The 11,852-nt window shown below is 41.0% G+C and overlaps 1 protein-coding gene across 1 annotated transcript in view; it reads right to left on the bottom strand.

Annotated features, from left to right (window-relative positions):
* LOC308371207 (uncharacterized protein) overlaps positions 1–3,742 on the bottom strand; it is a gene marked incomplete at both ends in the record, with an annotated part of 40,523 nt that extends 36,781 nt beyond the window's left edge. The window contains 2 exons of the mRNA XM_080846053.1: positions 2,660–2,842; positions 3,484–3,742. Of these exons, the coding sequence (XP_080702179.1) occupies positions 2,660–2,842; positions 3,484–3,742 (442 nt within the window). The remainder of the gene's footprint in view (positions 1–2,659; positions 2,843–3,483) is intronic.
* Positions 3,743–11,852: the final 8,110 nt, after the last annotated feature.

Raw genomic sequence — 11,852 nt, forward strand, 5'->3', positions numbered from 1 at the left:
AGATGGTCTGTTAAATACTCTGATATTAGGGGTGTTACCATCTATTCAAATAGGCCATGGGGACAAGGCCCCTTTGTTTTGACCTGGGGGGGGGCAGGTGAGAGCAATATCACACCTCTTTCCCAGGTCAAGACCAAGTATATTCACCCAGGAAATGCTGACATGCTAGTAAGATACAAATAAGAGTAACATATACAGTGCCTCTTTAAAGTATGTGAACCCCTTGACCACTAAGGAGATTTCTGTTGTTTTACCATGATTTTTCATTTTTTTCATCACCAATTTTCCATAGAAGGAATGTCAGGTTTATGTTTACCATTTGCATGTACTTTTTTTAGAGGGAATTGTTTGAGTAGCCAAAAGACTACATGAAACATGGAATTAGTCCATTTCAAAAGTAAGTGAACCCCCAGCTGAATTGGTAAAGTCAAGCAGGAAACAGATTCAGTGAAACTTATTTGGGTGCTTAATTAGTCAATTAAGTAAACCGATCATCTGAGACATCCTTAGGCCACTGCCAAACTAAGCCGATTTTCATACTTTCCGGAACGGATTCGGGGTTAGTCAATCGCGGCCAGACAAAGCTGTGCTGCGCTGTGGCCACACACACCCATTGAAACTGGTGAATCTGCTGTAGTACATAATCAAGGCCTGTTGGTGGCGCTGTGAAGGGTGCTACCGGAAACGGAGAAGAAGACTCGTAGAAGAAGACGACGACAAGTTACAACTAGTTAAGTTAGTGACAGTTCAGTTTGTCGCCAAGTAGTTGACCATACTGTGCCTTATACATTTCCAATGCTTAAATCATCATTGTTCGACCTGTATGTGATGCATTATGTGCATACCTAATCGAAGTAAGGGTTTTCATGAAGTTGCTACTGTGATAGACTGGTATTAAATACCACATTTTGGGCTACCTTCTAGTGCTATTAGTAGTGATTAGCATGCTAAGCGGAGATTTAGCTATGTTCTGTTCTTATGTTGATACGCTGAAATAAAGATGTGTTCAATCCTGCTAAGATTTCGACTGGATGAGATATGAATGAGATCCATGTTGCCTAGTGTAATGTCCACTATTATATGTATCTAGTAATATTAGTTGAGTTATTGCTACACAATAACAATTACACATGTTAATGTAATTCAGTGCAGTGCTAATTAGTCCCCATAAAGAAGACTGCTTTGGTAACTCAGTGAATAATACGTGCCCTTCTTAGATTGATGTTTGCCAGCCATAAACAGAACAGAAGACTTATATTTTTTTGTTTTTATTGCGATTGGGAAGATGAACGTGACTACTTGACAGCTTCCAGCGTTCACGTGGGATAATTACGTCATCAGATTCGCGGATTCAAACCCGATTTGCGGTCAGACAGGCTCTGATAGCAGGGTAGATTGCAACCTTCCCACTCTGGAGAGGGGATTCTAACCTTGACGGTAAGAGACGCTCCAAATGGCAGATTTGTCTGGCCGGGAGGCCAGTTTGTCAAGGTTCCGTTCCGGAAAGTATGAAAATCGGCTTAGTGTGGCAGTGGCCTTAGGGAAAGGTTTGGGCAACACAGATTAAAAGAGAGAGGAAACCAACCAAACTACTGTAGTGCCAAGGTGTACCCACACAGATCAACAATGCCGAAAGGAAACGAGATATCCGAGAACATCAGGAAGAAGGTTCTGACAGCCCATCAGTCTTGGGGAAGCTATAAGACCATCTCCAAAAGATTCCAGCTCCATCCATCCATCCAAGACAAATAATTTAGAAATGGAGGGCATTCAACATGACCGCATCTCTGCCTAGAAGTGGACGCCCATCAAGACCATCACCAAGAAGCACCAGAAGAAGAATAAATCAGGTAAAAGTCAACACACACATAACCTCTAAAGAGTTTCAGACCTCTCTGGCAGCATCTGGGGTAAATGTCTCAGATGATCGGTTTGCTTAATTGACTAATTAAGCACCCAAATAAGTTTCACTGAATCTGTTACCTGCTTGACTTTACCAATTCAGCTGGGGGTTCACTTACTTTTGAAATGGACTGATTCCATGTTTCATGTAGTTTTTTGGCTACTCAAACAATATCCTCTAAACAAGTAGATGCAAATGATAAACATAAACCTGACATTTCATCTATGGAAAATTGGTGATAAAAAAATGAAAAATCATGGTAAAACAACAGAAAACGCTTAAGTGCTCAAGGGGTTCACATACTTTCAAGTGGCACTGTATACTAGGTATAAATGAGATTTAATTATTGCCTATGGAATATCCTTATTAATTATGAATCTCAAATGACCGGTCCCTTCAAAAAAGAGAACAGAAAGCAAACATTACACATCTCTCAACCACATCTCTCACATACACACCCACTCATCTCTCTCACACACACACACACACACAAACACACACACACCCCACACCCACACAAACACACACATGTATGAGGCTTCTCTGCAGTGTGTGCTACCATATTTGTTTTGAAAGGTTGAGGACCTTGTAAATGTTATCCCATAGCATGTAATTGCCAGTGAGAATGCCTTAACATATTGTAAACATATAAGAGGTCAGGCACATTTATGTGGACCTTCACTGCCATGTACTATCAGGTGACGTTTTAAAGACCAAGCTTGTTAAGAAGTGTGAATTCAGAATGTAGCTTCTTACCAGGGTTCAGCCTTTGGTTATAAGCACTAAGAGTGTGTGTTTGCTGGTGTTCCTCGAGGTCTCTCAGGACCGTGAAACTCTCCCTGCAGACTGTGCAGTGGTACGGCCCTCCATTGAGTTGCTGGTTGAGTTCATCATTCTGTCCATGGAGCTTCTGTTGGGTTCCATCTGAATGTTCTGCACCTGAAAGAGATTCATATGGATTTAGAATGACAGACAGATGTTCTAGATGCAGCAATTCATTGTTACCCGATGAGGAACTATTCCATTGTTTGGATGTTCTGATACACCTAGAAGAGTTAGGTTGGTCATTAGACTTGCTTTGCTGGCTCTGCATGGGAGCATGTTTGTGTTTCAACCTCCTTTACTAGTAAAATAAAATCAATGTTTACTCACACTGACTGTGCGCTAACATTTGGTATAGTGAACACACCCATCGGCAAAGTAACCACATCATTTGGCATAGTAACAACATCAATTGGCTTAGTAACCACACAATTTGGCATAGTAACTACATCAATTGGCATAGTAACCACATCATTTGGTTTATCATTTGGCATAGAAACCACATCAATTGGCATAGTTGCATCATCATTTAAAAAATTGAACTGTCGGCCAATAAATATTTAAACGTGGTCCGAGAAGGACCTCCCACAAAAGTATTAGAAAAGTTTCCTCTTCAACACAATTTCCTGACTAACAAAGAACCACAATGTAGCCATCCACTATATCCCGTTAACCTGTAGCCTATTAGTAACTAACTGTTCAAAAGCATTAATCGACCATTGAACACAGCTCTTAGTGCATCAGTCTGAAATACTTACTTTCCAGAAGACAATCGTTGTGTTGTTGCTCATCCTCTTCTTTCTTCACTTTAACCTCAACTGTTGTGTGTAGGTTGTCATTATGAGTGGAGCTTAGTGACTCTGTGCAGTCTGATTCCGTTTTACAGTGAAGATCTGCAATGGGCTTTTCTTCTTCATCTTGCCATGTAATCATGTGTCCATATTCCTCTTCTTTCACTCTCAGGGGCACCTGGTGTGTTTCATCACAGCCAGGTCTCAACGGCAGTCCAAGATCCATGTTAGCAACGAACTAGAGATGATCCCGTCCACAGTTTCCGGTATAGATAGGCGGAACACAACAAAGGAAAAATATACTCTGTTTCTTTCTTTGTTAAAATACCAGAGAGCAATTGGCACGTCGCATTTCGGACGGAGGAATTCACGTCTATATCGTCACGGTCCCCGCACCTCTCACTTGCCTAGGGCTGATATATCGAGTACGAGCTAATGAAGAAGGCTACGATGTTAAAATACTGTGCGATCTAAGGCTACTGTGGGATCTAACGAAGACGGCTAAGATGTCATGATACTGTGACTAAAACGTACTTTTAATAAGTTAGCATATAAAGATATGTTAGGTTAGTGTTAGCGTCAAGCAGTGTTTATCACAGAAAAATACGAAGACGAAATTGTATTTACAGAGGGAACTTCGGCAACACGCTGAACTTCTCCCGTGGACTCTTCTGAAATGTTCTTACTTGTCAACATCCGGTAGCTGGCAAGCCAACCAGAAACCTATGCATCACTGCCACCGTCTGGATGGGAATGTGACTGCAGAGTCTCCAGTTCGGTCTGTGTAGTTAAACGAGAGAGCGTACTGCAGTCACACTCCTGTCCAGACAGTGGCAGTAATGCAGAGTTTTCTGGTTGGTTTACCAACTACTGGGAGTTCACAAGTAAGAACATTAGAGAGGACTCCACGTGAAAAATCTACCGTGTTGCCGTTGTTGGTTCTGTAAAAGTAATTTCGTCCTCATATTTTGCTGTGATAAACACTGCTTGACGTGAGCACTAACTTGATCTTTATGTGCTATCTTACTGCGACAATATAGAAGTGAATTCCTCCGTGCAAATTGCGACGTGTCAGTCGCTCTTTGGGAATTTTACAAAGAAGGAAGAAAACCGAGCCTGGTAGCCATTGTTTTGTTTTGTTTGTGGTGTTCTCCTGACCATATAGGGAACTCTGGACGGGATCATCTCTGTTTTTTTTTTTAACATGAATCTGGGACTACCGTTGAGCGCTGGCTGTGATGAAACACACCAGGTACCCCTGAGACTGATCGTGAAAGAAGAGGACATAAAAGAAGAGGAATATGGACGTATGATTACATGCCAAGATGGAGAAGAAAAGCCCATTGCAGCTCTTCACTGTAAAACGGAACCAGACTTTACTGAGTCACTAAGCTCCACTTATAATGAAACACTACAGATAGTGGAGGTTAAAGTGAAGAAAGAAGAGGATGAGCAGGAACACAACGATTGTCTTCTGGAAAGTAAGTATTTCATAATGATGCACTAAGAGCTGTTTTCAATGGTCAATGTATGATGACGTCAGACTCCAGGCAGGGTCTATGATGAGGATTAGTTCGATGTCATCATTAATTGACTTATAGATTTGATGTCTTTTCAACTCCAGGCTTTTGCAACCTTAAGAAATGTCACAAAATGTGACCTCTGGTAGAGAGGTGTATGTGTGACGTGTTTAAGTTCTGATCTGGAGATGGAGAGGTGTGTGTGTGACTTGTTTAAGTTCTGTTTCAGTGGGTTTGAAATGTGTTAGGGTTAGTGAGTGTGATAAAAGAAAAAACGTATAAACTTATATATAAATAATAAATTAATCATTTTCATCATTCATTTTCTGTTCCCCTTTTAAGCAAGACAAATGTTCTGGAAAAGTGGCTGAAAAAATCTAAATAATAATGAAAAACAAAAAATATATATAAAAAATGTAGGCTAGAGCTCTGAAGCCTGACTGGAAGACTGGTCTGTAATTAGTAATCCGGGCCAAAGAATGGCTTTTTAAGAGATGGTTAGATGGTCCCTGTCTTGATGAGGTATTGGAACATATCCTGACGTCAGAGTTAATTATTATTAGCAATTATTATTATTATTATTATTATTATTATTATTATTAACTACTTACTAACCGAGCCATAATGTACTGTACCGCCTGTGTATATTTACTTCAGCGTTCCATATCAGTGCGCACTCAAAATAACGGTAGATTTGGTCTCGGGAGCCTGTTAGAAGGAAATATTTTTTGTGAATTAAGCTATCTAAACGACTTTTTATATGTCTACATTGACTCTGTTAGTTATAAATGTGCTACACGAATGTTGCAGAGTATTGTAGGTGTTAACTGAAGCTCTCAACCATTATTGTTAGGTTGCTGCTAATGCTTAGACCAAATCCATTGAAACACATAGTAGCTAGCTAGCCTCGCTGCTAATAAGTATTACGTTAGCATACTGATATTATCTCATACTCCATAGCATAGCTTGCGGAAGAACGCACTTCCAACACCGAACCACCAGCAAAGAGAGCAACAGTGGTCGGATGCAATATCATCAGAGACGAAGGGGACATGAGAATCGTTTTCCACGGATGCACAATTAATGGAGGTATCCAAATCAACAAAAACAAACGTTAACAACAGCTTACTGTAAGTCTATCGAATCACAAGTCTTTCTTAACTTTAGTTAATTAAGTTTACACAGCTTTGGCTATTTAGGTTACGTTTATTAACTTTACGTTGTTAGCCTATGCCCAGTGCCTACAAAGCATTTATGATTGATTTCGAATGTTTAGGCCTGTTTAAATTAAATATAATTGTATTGAAAGTGTCCCATTGTCATTTTTGTTATTTTTATTGAAACTTTTATCAAATGTGAATAAATTAGATGGTTTGAGATTTAGCAAGGAGACATGGGATGTTTTCAGACGACGCACAAATTAATCGCAACAAATTGTCGATCTCCTAGCTAATTATCAACAAACTTTTGGTGCTAAGCTTACCAATGTGATGTTCCCAATGTTGTTTGTCTGTTCCATAGCAACAGACACACATAGTGGGACTATTTTCTCTAGGTTCCTGAAATGTGATACACAACATTTTGGTGGCTATATCTATTTTGTGCTAAAAGGCAGCTTGCTATTTACTTACTATTTATAATGTCGCTGGCAACTGTATTATAAAAGCAATAAGGCACTAAAGGCAGTACTGTAACGTCAATAATGTACTGCTCGAGGGTTTGCCGACCCTCCGCCACGCGTCAGGCCTAACAACACCCTCGAACAGTACATTATTGATGATGCAGTACTGCCTCAAGTACCTTATTGCGTAAGTAAAGTCTCATCAAGTGGACTGTGCTTAAGAGGGTGTTTTAGAGCAGGGTTTCTCAACCCATGGGTTTAAGTTTTGCTGCTCTGGAATGTAAACTAAAATTACATAATAAAACACTTGCATTGCATTTGATGGCCCAAGTGTCTTCTTCAATTTAAGCCAGGAATGGTTATTATGCAATGTGTAGAACCATACAATTTCTCACAAATTCAGCCCTATAGAACATGGGTGCACTCCAATCTGGCTTATTTAATCATATCATATACTAATACACACTGGAGAGAAGCCTCATAAATGTGCCCAGTGTGGAAAAGCATTTACATGTAACTCAGATCTTCAAAGGCATGCACGGCGGCAGGATTTTTTTCTCTCCCGGTGCTAAGGGGGGGCTTGACCGATACATGGGGTAGCTAAGAAAATAATGTATTTTCAAGACGTCACTTACTTTATAAAGAGGTTCTTGTTTTTTTTTTCAATAAAAGCAGCCATGATTCACAGCACGAGAATGTAATACAAGCGGCAATGGCAGAAATGTTTCACGTGCGTGCAAAGGTGACATTCAGCTCCGGACAGCGACCATGCGCCTGCCCATAACCAGACAATACATCCAAAATGCAACAAGTATTTATTCCATATGCATAATAAATGAAAACAAACAACTATGCATTGACAATATTGTCTCGGATCACAACATCATAACTTACATTACATTAATAGTAAAACTCATAACATGGGCTACAAAGTGCTAGCCTGGTGACACCAGCCTACGTATTTCCGCATGAATTGATTTCAAGCTCATACTCAGTCTGGCCCAACCCCATTGACAATCGTCTCCAGAACTCAAAATTTTGCAGGACCAATCAGCGAACAGCTCAGAGCTGTGACGCAAAACTCGCCTTGGAGGAAAAGACACGAAAAGCTATCGGAAAAGTTGTCTCAACTCTCGAGAACATCAGAAAATTAAAAGGAGAACAAGAGTATTTTCTTGTAAGTTTTATGATTGGAAAGGACGTCGTAGCTCTTCTCCCAACTGGCTTTGGGAAGAGTTTAATCTACCGAATGCTTACTAAACGTTGCTGATTGGTTAAGGGAACTCCAATGATTTTAAACCTCAAGATAAGCACCCGCCCATCTCGGAAACCAAAATGCATTGGGTTGGCCCAGACTGAAAGACGGAATGAAATGGAGTCACAGGCTGGTGTCACCAGGCTAACAAAGTGCAGCCGCAACGAAGCGAACAGCTTGTTTGAATGATTAAAAAAAAAAAAAAACTCACCAGCGTTGTTTTACAGTAGGACGATGCGTCTATTGCTGTGGTTAAGTGCAAATGAGTCCATGATCTTCTGGTCCATTCTTCTTGGACGCAGCTATGTATACAGCACTAATTAGAATCAATGTAGCCCCCATTTGAGGATGTTCGGGTGTCTTCCTTTAAAACAAAGACGTGTCGGCAATCGACTGGAATTTCAGCGACGAACTTTTTTTTGGTAGGTAAGCAGGACTCGTTCTTATTTATGAGCTAAAGATTGTGTAGATGCCAGACAGTGGATTGGGTTGAAACGAAAACAGTGTTTACCTTACGGCCTACTCCCCCCTCTTGTCCCCTCTCTCTCTCTCTCTCACTCACTCACTCACTCACTCACTCACTCACTCACTCACTCACTCACTCACTCACTCACTCACTCACTCACTCACTCACTCACTCACTCACTCACTCTCTCACTCTCTCACACACACACACACACACAGCAAAGGGTAAACGGGGTACAGGCGCAGTACAAACACGCAAGCGTGGATTGTATTGGAACAGAATGCATACGTATGAACCTTTACAGTTTTTCTCAGTCGCTTTGGTACACTTCTCAAATCATCCTCGACATTTGCAAAACAGTGCTTAAATGCTAGAGGGGCTTAACTGGGGCTACACATTTTTTTGCCGGGGCTATAGCACCCCTTAGCCCCGGTGTAGCGCCGTCGCTGTTCAAAGGCATACACTAATATACACTAGAGCAGGGTTTCTCAACACATGGGCCGCGGAGCACTATCATTGGGCCGCGAAAATGTTTCAGATTTTTTTTCTCCCATTGGTGGGCCGCGGAGCGAGTAACTGATTTTAAATTGAGAACAATATTAATTAAGGACGTCAAAGTTAACGCGTACATCTATGATATTATTGTGGCCGAGATTAATGTGATACACATTTTTAATGCAGTTAACGCAACTTTGTTTACTTCCGGTGTCCGTTGACACGAAACCGATGGTGCCTGCAGTCAGTTAGGCAGAAGCGACCGACGGTAGTGAAAGTTGGAGAGAGCTGAGGGACTGTTTGGCGGAAAGTTTCTGTTTAAGAGGCAAAATCTAAAGTTGTATGTAGCATTTGTCAAGCTGAATTTAGCTGTCACTGAAGCAACTCGTCTTTAAGTTATCACTTTAATGCACAGCACCCGACAGAAAGCAACCCCAGGTTAGATGGTCGCCACCCACACTATTCTAACGATTTACCGTCGAGTGGCAACATTGTGTTTCGCATATTCCTTGCTTGACGGCGAGAGAGCACGAAACATATACCATTAAACAACAGTGTCTAAAATACACGCTGTCTGAAGTGATTACTCGTAAATGTATAGGATTCGACGGACGTCAGTAACGTTGCATTAGTGTTGTTTTTGTGCGTTATCATTGGAGTGGATATGCTTTTCTGTGGACAGTTACCAACTCAAACGACTGCCCAGGAATGATTGGTGCTATTTATGTTGAGAATAGATTGCAGCCACAGATTTAATTCATTATTTAAATTATTCTAATCATTATATTGACCTATTTGAACCTATTTGTTTGCATGTCTGGAGCATCACTTATTTGAATTAGGCCTAGCTGAGTGGTCTTGTTTGCATGTTCCATCACTTGTTTTGAGTACATGCTATCTTTTGGGTCCTGACTTGCTTGTTGTGCAGAAATAGGCCTAGGCCTACTGCAATTCAGTTCTCTGTGTGTATTTATGTTATTTTCGGGTGCACAATACAATTTTGATGCCATATCTAGAGTTAGATTTTCTTTTATTTCTTTCTAGGCTTCCACCTGTGGCAGGTGCTGATGTTGCTTTTTCTCACACATAACAATCGCTTATTAATTAGAATTAATGGATTATAGATTCAATTAGCCTAATGGAATATAGATTCGCTAAAATAAGCGGGGTGTCAGTTGTTTGTTGGGCTCCCTTCTCAGAATGCAGAATCGCCGCTAGTTTGAATGGCTTTTGTGTTTGTGTCCTTTGCACGACCATACCATCAAACTTTTTGAAGATAATACATAAACAGGTCACCTGTGAAATAACCTAAATAATATAAAAATGTCTGCACACAGTTGCTATAAGTAGTGGCAAGACCAATCAGAGAATTGATGTGGTTACTGTGCCAAATTGATGTGGTTTCTATGCCAATAGGTGTGGTAAGTATGCCAATTATTGTGGTTGCTATGCCGAATTGTGTGGTTAGTATGCAAATTATTGTGGTTACTATGCCAAATGGTGTGGATAGTATGCCAAATGCTAGCGCACAGTCAATGTGAGTAAGAAAACTGATTTTGTTTTACTAGTGAAGGGGGTTGAAACACAAACATGCTCCCATGCAGAGCCAGAAAAGCAAGTTTAATGACCAATCTAACTCTTCTAGGTGTATCAGAACATCCAAACAATGGAATAGTTCCTTTTCATGTAACAATGAATTGCTGCATCTAGAACATCTGTCTGTCATTCTAAATCCATATGAATCTCTTTCAGGTGCATCAGATGGAACACAACAGAAGCTCCATGAACAGAATGATGAACTCAACCAGCAACTCAATGAAAGGCCTTACCACTGCACAGTCTGCAGGAAGACTTTCACGGTCCTGAGAGAACTCGAGGAACACCAGGAAACACATACTCTTAGTGTTAATCAAAAGCAGAACACTGGTGAGAAGCTTCATAAATGTGCCCAGTGTGGAAAAGCATTTTCACGCGTTTCAAATCTTAAACAGCATATGCTAATACACACGGGAGAGAAGCCTCATAAATGTGCCCAGTGTGGAAAAGCATTTTTACGCGTTTCAGATCTTAAACAGCATATGCTAATACACACTGGAGAGAAGCCTCATAAATGTGCCGAGTGTGGAAAAGTGTTTTCATGGTCCTCACGCCTTAAACTCCACATGCTAATACACACTGGAGAGAAGCCTCATAAATGTGTGCAGTGTGGAAAAGCATTTTCACGCTTTTCAGATTTTCAAAGGCATATGCAAAAACACACTGGAGAGAAGCCTCATAAATGTGCCCAGTGTGGAAAAGCATTTTTACGCGTTTCAAATTGTAAACAGCATATGCTAACACACACTGGAGCGAAGCCTCATAAATGTGCCCAGTGTGGAAAAGCATTTTCACAGATTTCAAGTCTTAAAACCCATATGTCCAACATTGGACGCTGCTGTAGTCCCTCCACCTGGTCTACCTGTAGAAACCCTCGGCCAATTGCACCCGCCGCCACCACATTGCCATTCACTTACTCTAACCCATACCCTATGCTAGCATTTATATACAATACAAGCCACCACTGAAATGTTTGTCTGTCCCTACATCCCTTACCCCTGTAACAGTAACCCTATTAGTACAGTTTAAACCCATTAAACTGGTCTTGCCTGTATCACATTTACCACCGGATGTCTGCATTTAAACTATGTACATCGACCAAATGCTGGCTTTGTACAACCCCTGTTGTTTCCCTTCCCCTTCTGCCACACAACCCTCCCCCTTCCCCCCTTCCTATCTCCACCCGGCCGACCTCAAGCAGATGGGTCCCCCCTCATGTGCTGTGTTTCTGCTTAAGGTTTCTCCTGCCTAATAGGGAGTTTTTCCTTGCCCCTGTTGCCATTGTGCTTGCACCAATGGGGTTTAGGCTCTACAACCTCCTCAAATCTTAAAACCCATATATTAATACACACTGGAGAGGAGCAACATAAACTTAAGACCACA

Source organism: Sprattus sprattus, assembly GCF_963457725.1.
Source record: "Sprattus sprattus genome assembly, chromosome: 1".
Classification (NCBI taxonomy): Eukaryota; Metazoa; Chordata; class Actinopteri; order Clupeiformes; family Clupeidae; genus Sprattus; species Sprattus sprattus.